Source organism: Salmo trutta, chromosome 22 (assembly GCF_901001165.1).
Source record: "Salmo trutta chromosome 22, fSalTru1.1, whole genome shotgun sequence".
Lineage (NCBI taxonomy): Eukaryota > Metazoa > Chordata > Actinopteri > Salmoniformes > Salmonidae > Salmo > Salmo trutta.
The window spans coordinates 34322722-34341483 of record NC_042978.1 but is presented as its reverse complement, the minus strand read 5'-3'; the positions used below and the strand labels follow the sequence as shown (position 1 = coordinate 34341483).

The following is an 18762-nucleotide window of genomic DNA, read 5'->3' as shown; positions in this document are numbered from 1 at the left end:
ACTCTCTGCAGTGGTTGGTGGCAAGCAATGTTCCCCCAATTTTTTTGGGCCACTGAGCAAATTCTAGGTCTTGTTAACAGAAACTTGATCATTGGGAGAATTTTGTACAACTTCCGGTTCACATTTACAGTGAACACTGAGGCTGTACTCTTACAGTTTTAGACTGTGGCTATTTGAGCATAATGTAGGCCTACAAACAAAACAAGTGGAGCGAATCATCATAACATTTTCACATGGAAATGAACGATGGAGCAGAGTTTGCCTTCTTTTCCCATAATTTCATTTAAGGTGCTCCAAAGCTTTTTACTATCATTCTTTGTCATGTATCGTTGTTTCATAGTGTAGTTTCTTTTTCTTCAGTTTATTCACATGATTTCTCAATTTGCAGTACGTTTCCCAATCGGTTGTGCAGCCAGACTTATTTGCCATTCCTTTTGCCTCCTCCCTCTCAACCAAACAATTTTTCAGTTCCTCATCAATCCACAGGGATTTTACAGAAATGTTCTTAATGGGTGCATGCGTATTAGTAACTAGGATAAGCAATATCATAAAAGTGTCAAGTGCAGCGTCTAGTTGCTCCTCATTACACACCACAGACCAGCAAATACTCTTTACATCAACAACAGGAATCACTACAAAACTTATTGTATGACCTCATATACAAGTTCCAAAGGTCCAGCCTTTGGAACTTTGGTTTTCCTTGATATGGCTACTATATTGTGATCACTACATCCAATGTATTTGGATACTGCTTTGAAGCACATTTCTGCAGCATTTGTTAAGATGTGATCCATACAGGTTGATGATTTCATTCCTGTGCTGTTTGTAACTACCCTGGTAGGTTGACTGATAACCTGAACCAGGTTGCAGGCACTAGTTATCGTTTGAAGCTTTTTCTTGAGTGGGCAGCCCGATGAATGCTGATCAATATTCAAATCACCCAGAAAATATACCTCTGTTGATATCACATACATTACCAAGCATTTCAAGCATGTTATCCAGATACTGACTGTTAGCACTTGGTGGTATATAGCATCTTCCCACCAGAATGGGCTTTAGGTGAGGCAGAGGAACCTGTAGCCATATTTCTAAAACAATATTTAACATGAGATCCTCTCTAAGCTTTACAGGAATGTATTTCTTACTTGGTCTGTAACTCCATAGGCCAAATAGCTGACTAAATCGCATTGTATTGTATGATGCAAGAAACCACTTAAAAAAATACAAATAATATTACAATACAGAGAATTAGAAGCTACCCCTCTGCCTATTGGCTTATTTGCATATTCAAGCCTGTCTCAAAATTCAACTCTGCCCCTTTAAGACAAACTTTTTTACCTGACTGGCTTTTCAAAGATAGCTTGAAATGTAGTCTACGCGTTTCCTGCTCTTGTGAGAAGCAGTAACTCCCTATTGCTGACCTACACTTGTCTATAACTGGGCTAATAACTCGCTAACTAGAAAATAATATCAACAAATGTGCACACGCGCGGCTCTGCGCTGTGATCTGAACTGATCTGAAAAGCGCATTCACTCGCTGACAATATATTTATACACTGTTGCGCTCTGGCTCTCCCTACAACAAAAGCACAGACTCAGTCTTGCAAAGTTAGATTTGATTTGTTGCATTGGAAAGGGGATAATTGAATGTTGATTTGATTTTGAAAAAACATTGATCTATATACTGCAAACTAATGACGCGAACTCGTCTCTGCGCGGCTTAGCATTTCTTCTGCGGGGCAGTCCTGGAGGAAGTGCGGCACGGGCGCAGTTTAGCGTAAACATTGGTGACAAGTAGGCTACCCTCGAACCTCGCATGGTGCTATTTCCGCATGTTATTTTGTCGGAAAAATAAACGTTTCTTATTAGCCTATTGAGTTAAGGGAAGTTTTAAATTCCCTTGACTTCAGTTAAAGGGTACACGTGCATCACATCCAATAATGTTAAATAAAATGTTTCAAAACCTCTGTTTCGTGCTCGAGTGTTTTATCACGCATTTGACTGACACACCTGCACACGCCACAACCTGAGTAATCTCGTTCAACACAGAAGTAAAGTCTCACTTAATTTGGTCAGATATGTTTATTTAGTCTGTCAACGAGAGACTACTACCCGAGGCAAGCACGCGCACCCGGGGGCCCTCTTGTCCCTTTGGTTTTATGATCGGATGACCTTTCTTGATTTTCTGAAAATCTCGAAAGATCTTAAAACATTTGGCTATATTACTTATGCATGAGTATTATGAAACAGCATAGGCTATTTCTCAGAAACAGTATTTGGTTAGACTATTATAGCCCCTTAATAATAACAGACAGGCAACCACGTTTTCAGGGTGGTTTATTATCCTTTTCTGAAAAATAATTTGCATATAATTGTGCTGTCGAACCTGGAAGGGGCACTCGAGGCGCGCTCGGCTCAGCCGTATCTTCAATACCCGACCTCAGCTGTGGAGTGGGAAAGTGACCTCATTCACAGAATCGTTCTTTCAGAAAAGAACCCAATGGGTTCCTTAATTGGTCTGATACGCATGTATAGAAATCTCCCACCTAAAAAGGGCTGTTCCCAAGCGTCAGCTAGTAGCTTTAAATCCGAACTTTTAGATATATTCGAAGAACTCTGCGGACACCCGGGTGAACTGGCATGTCGTGCAGTCAGTGACCAATCCCGCGGCATGCTGGGCTTTTTTAAATTGACTAAATACTGAGGTCAGCCACTACTGCCCCACAGCCATGCGTGTTGAGCCGGAGGATATTTGATTTAGGTACACACCTCTCCCGTTACCCACTGTACCTGATTGGACTGCCATTCTGATTTAACATGAGAGGAATTGTCTTTTATTCACGCGTTGTCATTAACGGCTTTTGAACGTGTGGAACAATTTCCGTTCATTCACAGGTGAAGTGTCAACTGCGCACAGGCATCCTCGCGCCATGACCGGAGGAGTTCCCACGATTCTCAGCGGATTATACAGACGGAGACTGGCAGAGTCCGAGAACCACAGAGAGGTAAGGCTCGATGTACTGGGAGAGGGTGGTGGGTGTGTGATTTTAGTCAGAGGATGTATATAGGATGGATTGTCACAGGTGCCGCATGCATCAGACCGGACAAAGAGTTGTAGGCTATGTGGATGACAGCACGGAGTGTTTTGTTTGCTGTAACAATTGGGAAGGTTGGTCAACCTTACGCTTTACCATGGCGCACAGCCACAGTTGGATTCTACAGTGACAGAGCAGTCAGGATACGCGACCCGAAACAGCGAGGATAAGGAGACTGACATACTGACCATGGGGCAGTCCCTGCCACACTGCGCGCTCACACTGGGCACAGTTGGACCTGCTGCGTATAAATTGTTTTACTCTGTGCACTGTCAGTGATAGAATGACACACATATCGCTATGACACACACACACACACGTTGAAGTGCACCTTGCACCTTTGAAAAGCACACATGATGACTTGCTTAACTACTGTGGGTATTCAGTCCGAGTAAACTACAATATTAGCTGGACGAACTAACAAGGATGGACATGGGTGGCTATTATGTAGGCCTACATATATTTTCAGCAGTTTTTGTCCACTCAGAGTAGCCTGCCACAGGGAAAGTGGAGCAGCATAAAATCAACATATCACGTTTGTGAGTCTAGTGGCCAGTTTTAAGCCTCCTGGCCTCCTTCACATGTACCACACACTAATGTATTCAGAATGCTTGAGGGTGAGCATTCTGAATATATATATATATATATATATATATAAACCAACCTCATCCCCAGGCTAAACTGTTGAGAGTGCTGGCTGGTGGACAAGATTAATATAAAACTAACTGGACAGTCTCTCTTCTATAGGGGTTCAAGCAGCAGCAGCACATGCCTGGGGTGGTGGAGACTTGGAGGGGCTATAGGGCAGATGCTGTAGTGTGTACACTACTGTACCTCCAGGGTATTTAGATGAACTGGGATTTAGCTCCATAATGCATCAACGATCAGTTTAAATTCAATTAAAACTTGATCTTCTCAGGGGCTGAATAACACCCTGGGCTGTTCTCTCTATGATGGGAGAGTATCTGTACAAATGTGCTGTTGTTCCTTGATCATGTTTGTTTGTGTGGTCACTGTAGAAGATGACCCCCCCAGGGCCTCTGGCACCAGTCACTCACAGTTAGAGGTGTTGTTATTGTAGCCTCCTAGTGCTCAATGTCTCCATCTATTTTACCCTTGTCTGTCATTCTCAGTCACTGTTAAATTGGCAGGCACTCACAGGTGGGGTGTCACAGTGTCTCACACTGTCCGTCATAGTGCTCAGAGGAGAGCCACACAGACTTGACTAGACACACCTCTGGACTCTACTGGACTAGAAACACCTCTGGGCTCTGTACTAGTCTGTCTTGGGAGGCAAAGAGGAGGGAGAGAGAATTTCTATCTTCCCTTTCTCTCCCACCTTTGTCTCTTTCTCTTGACTCTTGCTGCTCCGCAGAGTGAGCGAGTGAAGAAACCGGTAATTCACATTCAAAGGTTTTATTTCCAATTTAACAATTGCATAACAGGGATTTAAGTACAGAACATTATCGCACCCATATGTCTGTTGCTCTTCTGTGAGCCTTTTCATTTTCTTCAGAACTGGCAGCAATTATGTAGAAAGTTACCCAACCAACAGACCACTTTAACTAAAACTACATTCTCAGTAATGCCTACAGAAACATTGAACTTTTGTGGTCGTTTTATCAACCTTAGTTGAATGCACTGACTGAAGTTTCTCTGGGTAAAAGTGTCTTCTAAACCACCAAAATGTAAAAAAAAAAAATAACACTTGCAGAGCATGCTGGGTGTTATTCTAATGAGCTCTGCCCCCAAACAAGACAAACTTTTCGACTAAACAAAATTTGGTCAGTTGCTTTCTGCATGAAGTAATCTGGTTCACATCAAATTCCGCCATAACTAAGTATATTCTACAAGAGACACTACATTCTGGCATAAAACATGAATTGATTATGTAATGTTAACACATTATGATAAAGCAAAACATAATGGCAGCCAAAATCGTTTTTTTGTTGTGTAGAATAATGAATCGTGCCTGCATTTTTTTTAAAAGTCCTTTCTCATAGCAGGTTACTTTCCTTGCTTATTGTGTTTGTATGTTTGGAGGTCAGCTTTTGAACTGTGCGTAGCGCTCATATTTTTTGTAAATGCATGTAAATGAATTGCTTGTGTGTGTCTTTTTTTTGCATGTAAGTCTACTTGTGTGTTTGATACCCCTCAGAATGCTGATGTCTGGGTTCACCTGCTCCACCATCCTACAGGTCCGTCAGTAACATGTTGTTAATCAGTGCAGTGCAGCGCCATCTCTGCCTTCTCTGCCCCACAGCCAAGCACCCCACCTATCAAGCACCACAGCTATTGACCTTCATTAATGTCAACATTGAATTAAGGACACCTACCTTCACGTTGCAAGGTCACCTACCTTCATGTAGACTTAGCTGCCTGCTGTATTATTTTTTTATTCATCATTTGAAGTCTTATACAGTGCATTCGGAAAGTATTCAGTGCCTTGACTTTTTCAAAATGTTGTTACATTCCAGCCTTATTCTAAAATGCTGCTTTTTTCTCATCAATCTACACACAATACCCCATAATGACAAAGCAAAAATATATATATTTTTTTGCAAATGTATAATAAAAAAACAACTCACATTTACATAATTATTCAAATCCTTTACTCAGTACTTTCTTGAAGGATCTTTGGCAGCGATTACAGACTCGAGTCTTCTTGGGTATGATGCTACAAGCTTGTCCCACCTGTATTTGGGGAGTTTCTCCCATTCTTCTCTGCAGATCAAAAACGTCCCTTTTTCAGGACCCTGTCTTTCAAAGATAATTCATAAAAATCCAAATAACTTCACAGATCTTCATTGTAAAGAGTTTAAACACTGTTTCCCATGCTTGTTCAATGAACCATAAACAATTAATGAACATGCACCTGTGGAACGGTCGTTAAGACACTAACAGCTTACAGACGGTAGACAATTAAGGTCACAATTATGAAAACTTAGGACACTGAAGAGGCCTTTCTACTGACTCTGAAAAACACCAAAAGAAAGATGCCCAGGGTCCCTGCTCATCTGCGTGAATGTGCCTTAGGCATGCTGCAAGGAGGCATGAGGACTGCAGATGAGGCCAGCCAAATATATTGCAATATCCGTGCTGTGACATGCCGAAGACAGCGCTACAGGGAGACAGGATTCACAGTTGTTCGTCCTCGCTGTGGCAGACCACGTGTAACAACACCTGCACAGGATCGGTACATCCGAACATCACACCTGCGGGACAGGTACAGGATGGCAACAACAACTATCCGAGTTACGCTAGGAACGCACAATCCCTCCATCAGTGCTCAGACTGTCCGCAATAGGCTGAGAGAGGCTGGACTGAGGGCTTGTAGACCTCTTCTAAGGCAGGTCCTCACCAGACATCACTGACAACAACATCGCCTATGGGCACAAACCCACTGTCGCTGGACCAGACAGGACTGGCAAAAAGTGCTCTTCACTGACGAGTCGAGGTTTTGTCTCACCACGGGGGATGGTCAGATTCACGTTTATCATCGAAGGAATGAGCGTTACACCGAGGCCTGTACTCTGGAGCGGGATCGATTTGGAGGTGGAGGGTCCGTCATGGTCTGGGGCGGTGTGTCACAGCATCATCGGACTGAGCTTATTGTCATTGCAGGCAATCTCAACACTGCGTTACAGGGAAGACATCCTCCTCCCTCATGTGGTACCCTTCCTGCAGGCTCATCCTGACATGACCCTCCAGCATGACAATTTCACCAGGCATATTGCTCGTTCTGTGCATGATTTCCTGAAAGACAGGAATGTCAATGTTCTGCCATGGCCAGCGACGAGCCCGTATCTAAATCCCATTGAGCACGTCTGGGACCTGTTGGATCGGAGGGTGAGAGCTAGGGCCATTCTCCCCCCAGAAATGTCCGGGAACTTGCAGGTGCCTTGGTGGAAGAGTGGGGTAACATCTCACAACAAGAACTGGCAAATCTGGTGCAGTCCATGATGACGAGATGCACTGCAGTACTTAATGCAGCTGGTGGCCACACCAGATGCTGACTGTTACTTTTGATTTTGAGCCCCCCTTTGTTCAGGGACCCATTTATTCAATTTCTATTAGTCACGTCTGTGGAACTTGTTCAGTTTATGTCTCAGTTGTTGAATCTTATATTCTTACAAATATTTACACATGTTAAGTTTGCTGAAAATAAATGCAGTTGACAGTGAGAGGACATTTCTTTTTTATTTATAATTTTCATTTAAATTAATTTTTTATTGAACCTTTGTCACTAGGCAATCAGTTAAGAACAAATTCTTATTTACAATGACGGCCTTATATGAACTGTAACTATGAAATTGTTTCATGTTGCGTTTATATTTTTGTTCAGTGTAAATGCCATACAGGAAGGCCTTAAAACCTCTTTGGGCTAGGCGTGCCTCAAGCGACCCACCTCGACAACATCTGGTGAAATTGCAGAGCGCCAAATTCAAATGACAGAAATCGTAATATTAAACATTCATGAAAATACAAGTGTCATACATAATTTAAAAGCCTAACTTCTTGTTAATCCAGCCGCGTTGGCAGATTTCAAAAAGGCTTTACGGCGAAAGCACACCATGTGATTATCTGAGGACAGCGCCCCGCATACAAAAGCATTAAAAACATTTTCCAACCAAGCAGATGCATCACGAAAGTCAGAAATAGCGATAAAATAAATCCCTTACCTTTGAAGATCTTCATCTGGTTGCAATCACAAGGGTCCCAGTTACATAACAAATGGTTCTTTTGTTCGATAAAGTCCTTCTTTATATCCCCAAAAAGTAAGTTTATTTGGCGCGCTTCATTCAATAATCCACCTGTTTCCCCTCGTTCAAAATGCGTACAAAATGAATCCCAAACGTTACCAATAAACTTGGTCCAAACATGTCAAACAACGTTCCTAATCAATCCTCAGGTACCCTAATATGTAAATAAACGATAACATTTAAGACGGAAAATGGTATATTCAATACCGGAGATAAATAACCAAATGCGCGCCCTCACCGGAGCGCGTCAAACATTTTCCAACCAAGCAGATGCATCACGAAAGTCAGAAATAGCGATAAAATAAATCGCTTACCTTTGAAGATCTTCATCTTTTTGCAATCCCAAAGGTTCCAGTTACACAATGAATGGTCGTTTTGTTCGATAAAGTCCTTCTTTATATCCCAAAAATGTCTGTTTTATTTGGGGCGTTTGATTCAGAAATACACCTGTTCCAACTCGCCCAACATGCCTACAAAGGAATGTAAAAAGTTACCTGTAAACTTGGTCCAAACATTTCAAACAATGTTTCTAATCCAACCTCCGGTACCTTAATATGTAAATATTTGATAAAATTTAAGACTGAATAAACTGTTTTCAATACTGGAGGAAAAACAACGAGGAGCGCGTTCTCATTCATGCGCACAAAAAGACTAGAGTCCTTCTGAGTGACACTTAGAAAGAATACGAATACTTTTTCATAAAAATAAAATAAAAAAGAATAATTCTGAAGACTCTTGACATCTAGTGGAAGCCATAGGAACTACAATCTGGGTCCTAATAATTAGGCTTTCCCATAGAAAAGTATTGGAAAGTCCAATGACCTCAACAACAAAAACAATCCTGGATGGATTGTCCTCGGGTTTCGCCTGCCAAATCAGTTCTGTTATACTCAGACATTATTTTAAATGTTTTAGAAACTGTAGTGTTTTCTATCCAATACCCAAATGCATATGCATATCCTAGCTTCCGGGCCTGAGTAACAGGCAGTTTACTTTGGGCACCTCAGTCATCCAAACTTCCGAATACTGCCCCCTAGCCTTAAAAATTAATAGGGAGTTAAGAAAATGAGGTGAGATGCCTGCTGGGGGAATTCAACCCTATACACACTCTGTTTGCTAGCGTTTATGTGTTCAGACATCTACTTTCCCAGCCACACTGGCACCCTGTGTTTTCTTCACCTTCCCCACCCCTCACTTTCATCCTCTTTTCTTGCGACACCCATTCCCATACATATTTTTATATCTTTGCCTGTGTCTTTCTGTTCCCTTACAGTCGGTCACATGGTATACCATACTATGGGAGTCAACGACTAATGCCTTCATTTTTTTTTTGTGTACTTCTTATACAAACGAACAACAACTTATAGATGCACACAAACAATGACTAAATGTCATCTGCTCAGACCCGCATGCTCACACCCCCATCTCTAGTGCCTGCATTATTGTATGCCACTTGGCCTTAAATTGTGTCAATTCGTTTTTCTCAGTCACCCATGCTGTCACTATTTCAATAATAAATAATTTAGATTTTTCCATTGTGTTAATGATGGTGGATTGATTCATTTCCATGTTTTAAAATACGTTTTTTCAAGATGAGTGATGAGAAGAGAATCACCCAGCCCATTGGGTATCTCACTACACCCCCATATGTCATGTCTTCAAATATGGATTAAAAGTAAGTTTAAATTGTAATATTTCTGACAGACACCTTTCTATCTCCCCCCACAACTTCTGGACTTTATAGCATTCCCAGAAAGCATGGATTATTCTCCCTTTTGAGAGGTCTTTGGTGGACATTTTAATGTTCTTACAAGAGATTCCAATTTGTAAGTCGATCTGGATAAGAGCATCTGACTTAAATGTAAATGTACATTTTTGAGCAGGGCCTTTCTTTTTCCACATTGAAGGTTTATATGGCAGGTGTCATGTAGCTGTTGACAGCTTTACCCCGGGGTCTCATCCTCTGGTGGTGCAGTTACTGAAGGCCCCCGGGGTCTCATCCTCTGGTGGTGCAGTTACTGAAAGGCCCATGGCACTGACCTGGGATCTGGCTTTGGTCCTGTACTCTCTGTGTGAGCCTCCATTTGAACTATTGGAGTCTGTAGACCTGAAGGTCCTTTCCTACAAGACTGCCCTGCTCATGGCCTTGACGTCGCACTCAGTACACTCTTCCTGTTTGGAGTTTGCGCCTGGGGACTCCAAAGTGATGTTACATCCTAATGTAGCTTTTGCTCCCAGGGTTATGTCTTACAGGTCCCTGGCTTTCAAGCTGTTCCCTTTTTCACCTCCTCTGTTTGCTTTCAGTGAACGACAGAGGTTGTGCTTTGGAAAGGACCAAGGTTATCCATGTTTGTGACCAGCTCGGGGTAGGGTCACTTCTAAGCACCATCTTTCTCATTGGATTGTGGAAGCTATCTCCCTGACATACAGTGGCAAGAAAAAGTATGTGAGCCTTTTGGAATTACCTGGATTTCTGCATTAATTGGTCATCAAATTTGATCTGATCTTCATCTAAGTCACAACAATAGACAAACATAGTGTGCTTAAACTAATAACACACAAATGATTGTATTTTTTTGGTGTCTATATTTTAACAGCTATTTAAACATTCACAGTGTAGGTTGGAAAAAGTATGTGAACCCCAAGGCTAATGACTTCTCCAAAAGCTAATTGGAGTCATGAGTCAGCTAACCTGGAGTCTAATCAATGAGACGAGATTGGAGATGTTGCTTAGAGCTGCCTTGCCCAATAAAAACATTCACAAAATTTGAGTTTGCTATTCACAAGAAGCATTGCCTGATGTGAACCATGCCTCGAACAAAAGAGATCTCAGAAGACCTAAGATTAAGAATTGTTGACTTGCATAAAGCTGGAAAGGGTTACAAAAGTATCTCTAAAAGCCTGGATGTTCATCAGTCCACGGTAAGACAAATTGTCTATAAATGGAGAAAGTTAAGCACTGTTGCTACTCTCCCTAGAAGTGGCCGTCCTGCAAAGATGACTGCAAGAGCACAGCGCAGAATGCTCAATGAGGTTAAGAAGAGTGTCAGCTAAAGACGTACAGAAATCTCTGGAACATGCTAACATCTCTGCTGACGAGTCCACAATAAGTAAAACACTAAACAAGAATGGTGTTCATGGGAGGACACCGGAAGAAGCCACTACTGTCCAAAAAATACATTGCTGCACGTCTGAAGTTTGCAAAAGTGCACCTGGATGTTCCACAGCACTACTGGCAAAATATTCTGTGGACAGACTAAACTACAGCTGAGTTGTTTGGAATGAGCAAAAAAGCACAGCACACCAACATCAAAACCTCATCCCAACTCTAAAGTATGATGGAGGGAGCATCATGGTTTGGGGCTGCCTCAGCCTGGACAGCTTGCTATCATCGACGTAAAAATTAATTCCCAAGTTTATCAAGACATTTTGCAGGAGAATGTAAGGCTATCTGTCCGCCAATTGAATCTCAATAGAAGTTGGGTGATGCAACAGGACAACGACCCAAAACACAGAAGTAAATCAACAACAGAATGGCTTGAACAGAAGAATATACACCTTCTGGAGTGGCCCAGTCAGAGTCCTGACCTCAACCCAATTGAGATGCTGTGGCATGACCTCAAGAGCAGTTCACATCAGACATCCCAAGAATATTGCTGAACTGAAACAGTTTTGTATAGAGGAACGTTCCAAAATTCCTCCTGACCGTTGTGCCTTTCTGATCCACAACTACAGAAAACACTTGGTTGAGGTTGTTGCTGCCAAAGGAGGGTCAACCAGTTGTTAAATCCAAGGGTTCACATACGTTTCCCATCCTGCACTGTGAATGTTTACACGGTGTGTTCAATAAAGACATAAACATATATAATTGCTTGTGTTATTAGTTTAAGCAGACTGTTTGTCTTGAATTGAGTTGCTCTTTTGTGTATTTTGATCATTAGCGGGACTCGTCCTAATTCGCTTTCTGTTCTCTCTCTCTCACACACTTTTTCTGTCTCCTATCTTTGTCTTTCTCTGTTTCTCTGTTTCTCACACACTGACACAAAAGCCCTGGCTGCTAGGTCAATGCAAGAGAAAAATCAGGCTTATTTGTCTTCCATTGAAACACCATGGGGCTATTACAATGGGACTTCACAGGTGAAGACACACAGCTTAGGTCAAATGTAGTTTTTTCATTTTCATGGGTGCAGTATTGCTTTCTGTCTGGCTGCCTTAAACTCTCCTTCTCATCTTTCTCCATTTCTAACGCTCAATCTAGTTTTTCATTTAGGTAGAGTCAGGAGCGTTAGTCAAGGCTCAGATCTAGTCTAATCAGGTGAGTCACTGAGGTTTTTACACCTTATACAATCCCACAGAAATCGCCCTCAAAGCACAGAGCAGGGGAAAGATGCTACAGAGGTGTGACTGACAGGAAGCTTTTTGCTGGGTTTGAATATTTCTGTTTGTATGAAATCAGTGTATATACAGTGTGTGTGTGTGTATATTTACTGTGTGTCTTGTCTCAGATGGGCTGGCTAGCAGGTAACGGCACGTTCCACTCCAACATCCCTGAGGCTGCTGACCTGGTGGTGGCCGTGGTCTACTCTATATTCGGTAAGTACTACTCAGTGGTGGAAAAAGTACCCAATTTTCATACTTAAGTAAAGGTAAAGATGCCTAAATAGAAAATGACTCAAGTCAAAGTCACCCAGTAAAATACTACTTCAGTAAAGTATTTGGTTTCAAATATACTTAAGTATCAAAAGTAAATGTACTTGCTAAAATATACTTAGTTAAGTATTAAAAGTATGAATCCTTTTTAATTCCTTATATTAAGCAAACCAGATGGTATAATTTTCTTGTTTTTTAAATTTAATGATAGCCAGGGGTATGCTCCAACACTCAGACATAATTTACAAACGAAGCATGTGTTTAGTGAGTCCGCCAGATCAGAGGCAGGAGGGATGGCCAGGGATGTTGTCTTGATAAGTGTGTGAATTTGACAATTTCTGTCCTGCTAAGCATTCAAAATGTAACGAGTACTTTTGGTTGTCAAGGAAAATGTATGGAGTAAAAAGTACACTATTTTCTTTAGGAATGTAGTGAAGTCAAAGTAGTCAAAAATATAAATAGTAAAGTACAGATACCCCCCAAAACTACTTAAGTAGTACTTTCAAGTATTTTTACTGATGTACTCTTCACACCACTGGTACTACTGTACTCGTGTGTGTGTGTGTGTGTGTGTGTGTGTGTGTGTGTGTGTGTGTGTGTGTGTGTGTGTGTGTGTGTGTGTGTGTGTGTGTGTGTGTGTGTATCAAATCATATTTTATTGGTCACATACACATATTTAGCAGATGTTATTGCGAGTGTAGTGAAACACTTGTGTTCCTATGTCCAACAGTGTAGTAGTATCTAACAGTTCACAACAATACACACTAATCTAAAAACAAAAGAATGGAATTAAGAAATATATACATTTTACATTGAGCAATGTCAGAGTGGCATTGACTAAAATACAGTAGAATAGAATACAGTGTATATACATATGAGATGAGTAAAGTAGTATGTAAACATTATTTAAACATTTAAAATTACTGGTGTTCCATTATTAAAGTGGCCAGTGATTCCAAGTCTATGTATATAGGGCAGCAGCCTCTAAGGTGGAAGCTGGCTAGTGATGGCTATTTAACAGTCTGATGGTCTTGAGATAGAAGCTGTTTTTCAGTCCCAGGTTTGATGCACCTCTACTGACCTCGCCTTCTGGATGATAATGTGGCTCGGGTGGTTGATGTCCTTGATTATCTTTTTGGCCTTCCTGTGACATTGGGTGCTGCTCACTTGGATACATTATGTAATTTCATGAGAGAGATTGGTTAACAGAACAGGAATTTAAAACCTACAGTTTCGATCCTTTAAGGTCTAAGGTTCACAAATAAATCACAGATCCTACATTAAGACCTATTGTTTCAGGTTTTGGCTCTCTAACAGAAAAAGTGTCTCGTTATGTGGACTTTCACATTTATCCGTTAGTGAAACAGTTGCCATCTTAAGCTTTATGTGACATCTTTTTGAGTGCGGACCCATTACACCTTTTTGTTTGTCTGAATTGGTGGGTTTTCCTTGCGATTTATTATCACACTCATCCGTCTTATCTGCCTGGTAGACATAGCCGTGGGAAGTAGGGGTGCTGAGGCGAAAAACAAATCGGAATTTAAAAAAACACAAGTAGTGCACTTGGCCTTTACCAGTATTAGGGGACCGATATAGATGTCTGTAGCATGGACAAAAACAGCTTTTCAGCATCTCTCCTTTGGCAAGAAAGGTAGTTGTATAATTAACAACAGTATCTTGCAGGATTCAATAGTTGGAATTGTAAGAGTTTTTGCCATGTCCCTTTCTCTGCTATTGACATTCTAATGGAATCCTGAAAGAACAACATCCTGTCCTCAAACATTTACATCAAAAGGTGGAAAGTTATGGGCAAAGACACAAAATATCCACATCAAATTAAATATTTTCTTGATCAAATAACATGGAAAACAACCACTTTTACTGCAGTATTAATTTACCATCCTTACAAACCACTTAATGTAAATGTACATTACTGTATTGTACATAGGCTGGTCATTTAGGTTTGTACCTGTAGACTTACCATAACCATAAAGGAAAACAATGCACAATACAGTAATTGAGTACATTAAGACATCAAGTGGTATGTAATGTGGCTCAGTTGGTAGAGTATGGTGCTTGCAACACTAGGGTTGTGGGTTCGATTCCCATGGGGGACCAGAACACATAAGAATTAAAATGTATGCACTCACTACTGTAAGTTGCTCTGGATAAGAGCATCTAATAAAAGGGATGAATAGACCTTTTCAGTTTTCTCATAGAATAAGTTGCATTTGCAAAGTATTTCAAGAAACTGGAAAACGTATATCAAGCAAGTATTTGTTTTTATATTCCACAAGTATCAGATTAACTGTTTTGTACAGATAATTACCAGACTTGAGTTACAAATACATTTAGTAAAAAAATTCACAAAAGTAGTGCAATGGGCCTTTACTAGTCCTGTATTAGCGGACTGATATAGACATCTTCAGTGTGGGCAATTTTTTTTCCTTTCTGCTTGTGTTCAGTTGAAAGGTGATTAGTGCGTGTGTGTGTACACAAAAACAGTTTAACTTAGTGACTAATCACCCCTTTGTCTCTAAGTGTTTATTGCGTTAACCTCCCATAAAGTACCTAAACACAACACACGTGTATCTCTCAGTACCCTGTAAACACCCCCTGCTAGGTTTATTAGTGTAATAAGAAGGTTTTATTAAAGGAACAGGCAGCGTTTAAAGACATAATCACGCCTCAGACAACAGGCAGGAAAACAATAAGCTCGAGATTGCTGGTGGCTCAGAGAGCTCTGTAGGGGCAGGACTGGCTGACTGGCTGACCGACTGACTAACTGACTGGTTAGACAGCAGGCTGGCTGACTGATTTGCGGGCTGACTGGCTCATCTTGGACCGTCTCCAGATTTGTAATGTTTTATATGTTTGTGTTTTGTATGATGTCAACCTAATAAAGGGTTTTAAATTAAAATGTTCTTCTCTCTCCCTCCATTCCCCCTCTCTCCTCCCTACATCCCTCCCTCCCCCAGGTGTGTGTTCTCTGGTGGGTAACACCATACTACTCTATGTCTCCTATAATAAGAAGATGCTGCTGAAACCAGCAGAGTTCTTCATTATTAACCTGGCTGTCAGTGACCTGGGCATGACCCTTAGCCTCTACCCTCTGGCTGTGACATCTAGTATCTACCACAGGTTGGTTAGATACAAATACCTACATGTGCACACACACATGCATATTAAACAGATTCATACACTCACTTACTATCTGAGTAATAACAACGCTCTCTCTCTCCCTCCCGCTCTCTCTCTTCCTTCCTGCATCTCCCCCTCTCTCTCCCTCTCTCCCTCTCCCTCTCCCCCTTCCCCTCCCTCTGCCCATCCGCCTCTCCTCTCTCTCTCCCAGGTGGTTGTATGGTAAGACAGTGTGTCTGGTCTATGCCTTCTGTGGAGTGTTGTTTGGTATCTGCAGTCTGACCACCCTCACCATCCTCAGTACTGTGTGCTGCCTCAAGGTCTGCTACCCTCTCTACGGTAAGACCACAGCACCGCTGACCTCAACATGACCATCTTGGACCCACACTATGACAATCGCTTGTTGTTATTGTCTCTGACCAATCTACGACCACTCTACAACTGTCTGAGCCCCTGACCGTCTATATCTGTGACCGCTTGTGTGTTTCTGCAATATGAATGCATTATGGCTCTTTTGACCACATAAGCATCAAACATCACTGTTACTGATTCTGACCACACTATGGCTGACTGTGTATGATCCCTCCCCACAGGTAACAGGTTCAGCCCAGACCACGGTCGTTTCCTGATAGCGTGTGCGTGGGCGTATGCCCTGGTGTTTGCCTGTTCCCCTCTAGCCCATTGGGGTGCATCCAGAGCCCTACGGGACGGCCTGCTGTATCGACTGGCAGGTTCGTCTCCTCTTACTTATTTATTATCATGGAGTCTTTGTTACTATTTAACACTTTAGATTATTCTTTTTTATTTATAATCATCAGTGGAACCCCAAAAGTTATGAATGAACTGTTTGTACAGTTTAACCTACTTTGAAAGTGTGTCAGATAATGCTGTAAGTCGCTAATGGCGATTTGACACAAAAATACAAATCATCATTCATTCATTCTACAGCGGTCCAACTGGGACGGTGTGGCGAGGTCCTACACGGTGGCACTGTTCCTCTGCTGCTACATCCTGCCCTGCTGTGTCATCACTTCCGCCTACTCACAGATCCTGGTCACGGTCAGGGAGTCACGGAGAGCAGTGGAGCAACACGTCTCACAGCAGACACGCATGGGGAATGTACAGACCACCATAGTGAAGGTAATGGTATAGGATACACACACACACGTCATTAAAGATGGAATCCGCAGTAGGGGAAACAGTGCCGCGGTCCGTCCCACCTACATCTTTACTTTTTTGGATGAAGTGGAGGTGAGGAGCATCGCGTAATGATGTACGAGGGGAAGACAACTGTGTTCCCGTAAGTATCGCAATGTTGAGCCTCTGGGTTTAGAAACTCTGTGGAGATAGTCAGACTATTTCCTCAATACGCTTTAACTACCTGGCTCAATGCAGCTATGACGCTCCAATCAATATGCAATAAAGGTTTCTCTCCTGAAAGGACAGAACAGTTTAGCTTGACTTTTGAATGGTCCCAGACTAGGCTGGGTATGCAGTAGCTTTGTCTCTCTTTGAAAACTCATATTTCACATTTGCAGCAAAGAATACATTTCCTTGATATCTAACAAAGTGTACCAAGACTATTGAATCATTCATGTAGAATAATGGTCATTTCTGTCTCGCTCTCTCTGACTCTCTCTCCTCTTTCTGACTATCTCTGTCCCCTCCCTCCCTCTAGCTCAGTGTGGCGGTGTGTATTGGTTTCTTCGCAGCGTGGAGTCCCTACGCCCTGGTCTCCATGTGGGCATCGTTCGGTCACATGGACTCCATCCCTCCGATGGCTTTTGCCATCCCTGCCGTGTTGGCTAAGTCCTCAACCCTCTACAACCCTCTGGTCTATCTGCTGCTGAAGCCCAACTTCCGCCACCTCCTGTCTAAAGACCTTCACTCCCTCCACAGGGCCTGTGTTCTTCAGTGTCGCTGTGTCCGCCGCCTGTCAGAATAATAGAGTGATTTATTTAATATTTTATTTCTTTCATCACATTCCCAGTGGGTCAGAAGTTTACATATACTCAATTCGTATTTGGTAGCATTGCCTTTAAATTGTTTAACTTGGGTCAAACATTTCGGGTAGCCTTCCACAAGCTTCCCACAACAATTCCTCCTGACAGAGCTGGTGTAACTGAGTCAGGTTTGTAGGCCTACTTGCTTGCACATGCTTTTTCAGTTCTGCCCACAAATTTTCAATGGGATTGAGGTCAGGGCTTTACTACCAATACCTTGACTTTGTTGTCCTTAAGCCATATTGCCGCAACTTTGAAAGTATACTTGGGGTCATTGTTCATTTGGAAGACCCATCTACGACCAAGCTTTAACTTCCTGACTGATGTCTTGAGATGTTGCTTCAATATATCCACATAATTTTCCATCCACATAATTTTCCTACCTCATGATGCCATCTATTTTGTGAAGTACACCAGTCCCCCCTGCAGCAAAGCACCCCCAGAACATGATGCTGCCACCCCCGTGGGGTGGTGTTCTTCAGCTTGCAAGCATCCCCCTTTTTCCTCCAAACATAACGATGGTCATTATGGCCAAACAGTTCCATTTTTCTTTCATCAGACCAGAGGACATGTCTCCAAAAAGTACGATCTTTGTCCTCATGTGCAGTTGCAAACCGTAATCTGCTTTTTTATGGCGGTTTTGGAGCAGTGGCTTCTTCCTTGCTGTGGATATAGATACTTTTGTACCTGTTTCCTCCAGCATCTTCACAAGGTACTTTGCTGTTGTTCTGGGATTAATTTGCACTTTTCGCATCAAAGTACGTTCATCTCTAGGAGACAGAACGCGTCTCCTTCTTGAGCGGTATGACGGCTGCCTGGTCCCATGGTGTTTATTCTTGCATACTATTGTTTGTACAGATGAATGTGGTACCTTCAGGCGTTTGGAAATTGCTCCCAAGGATGAACCAGACTTGTGGAGGTCGACAATTGGCTGATTTCTTATCATTTTCCCATGATGTCAAGCAAAGTAGGCCTTGAAATACATCCACAGGTACACCTCCAATTGACTCAAATTATGTCAATCAGAAGCTTCTAAAGCCATGACATCATTTTCTGGAATTTTCCAAGTTGTTTAAAGGTACAGTCAATTTAGTGTATGTAAACATCTGA

The 18762-nt window shown here is 42.0% G+C and overlaps 1 protein-coding gene across 1 annotated transcript; it reads left to right on the top strand.

Annotated features, from left to right (window-relative positions):
• Positions 1-2544: 2544 nt before the first annotated feature.
• LOC115158620 (opsin-5) lies at positions 2545-17633 on the top strand. Its single transcript, XM_075074245.1, is given in 9 exon segments — positions 2545-2761; positions 2896-3005; positions 12364-12451; positions 15487-15649; positions 15861-15988; positions 16243-16336; positions 16338-16380; positions 16598-16789; positions 17328-17633. Coding segments are annotated over 8 exon segments (1050 nt in total). The 5' UTR covers positions 2545-2761; positions 2896-2930; the 3' UTR covers positions 17595-17633.
• The last annotated feature ends 1129 nt before the right edge of the window (positions 17634-18762 follow it).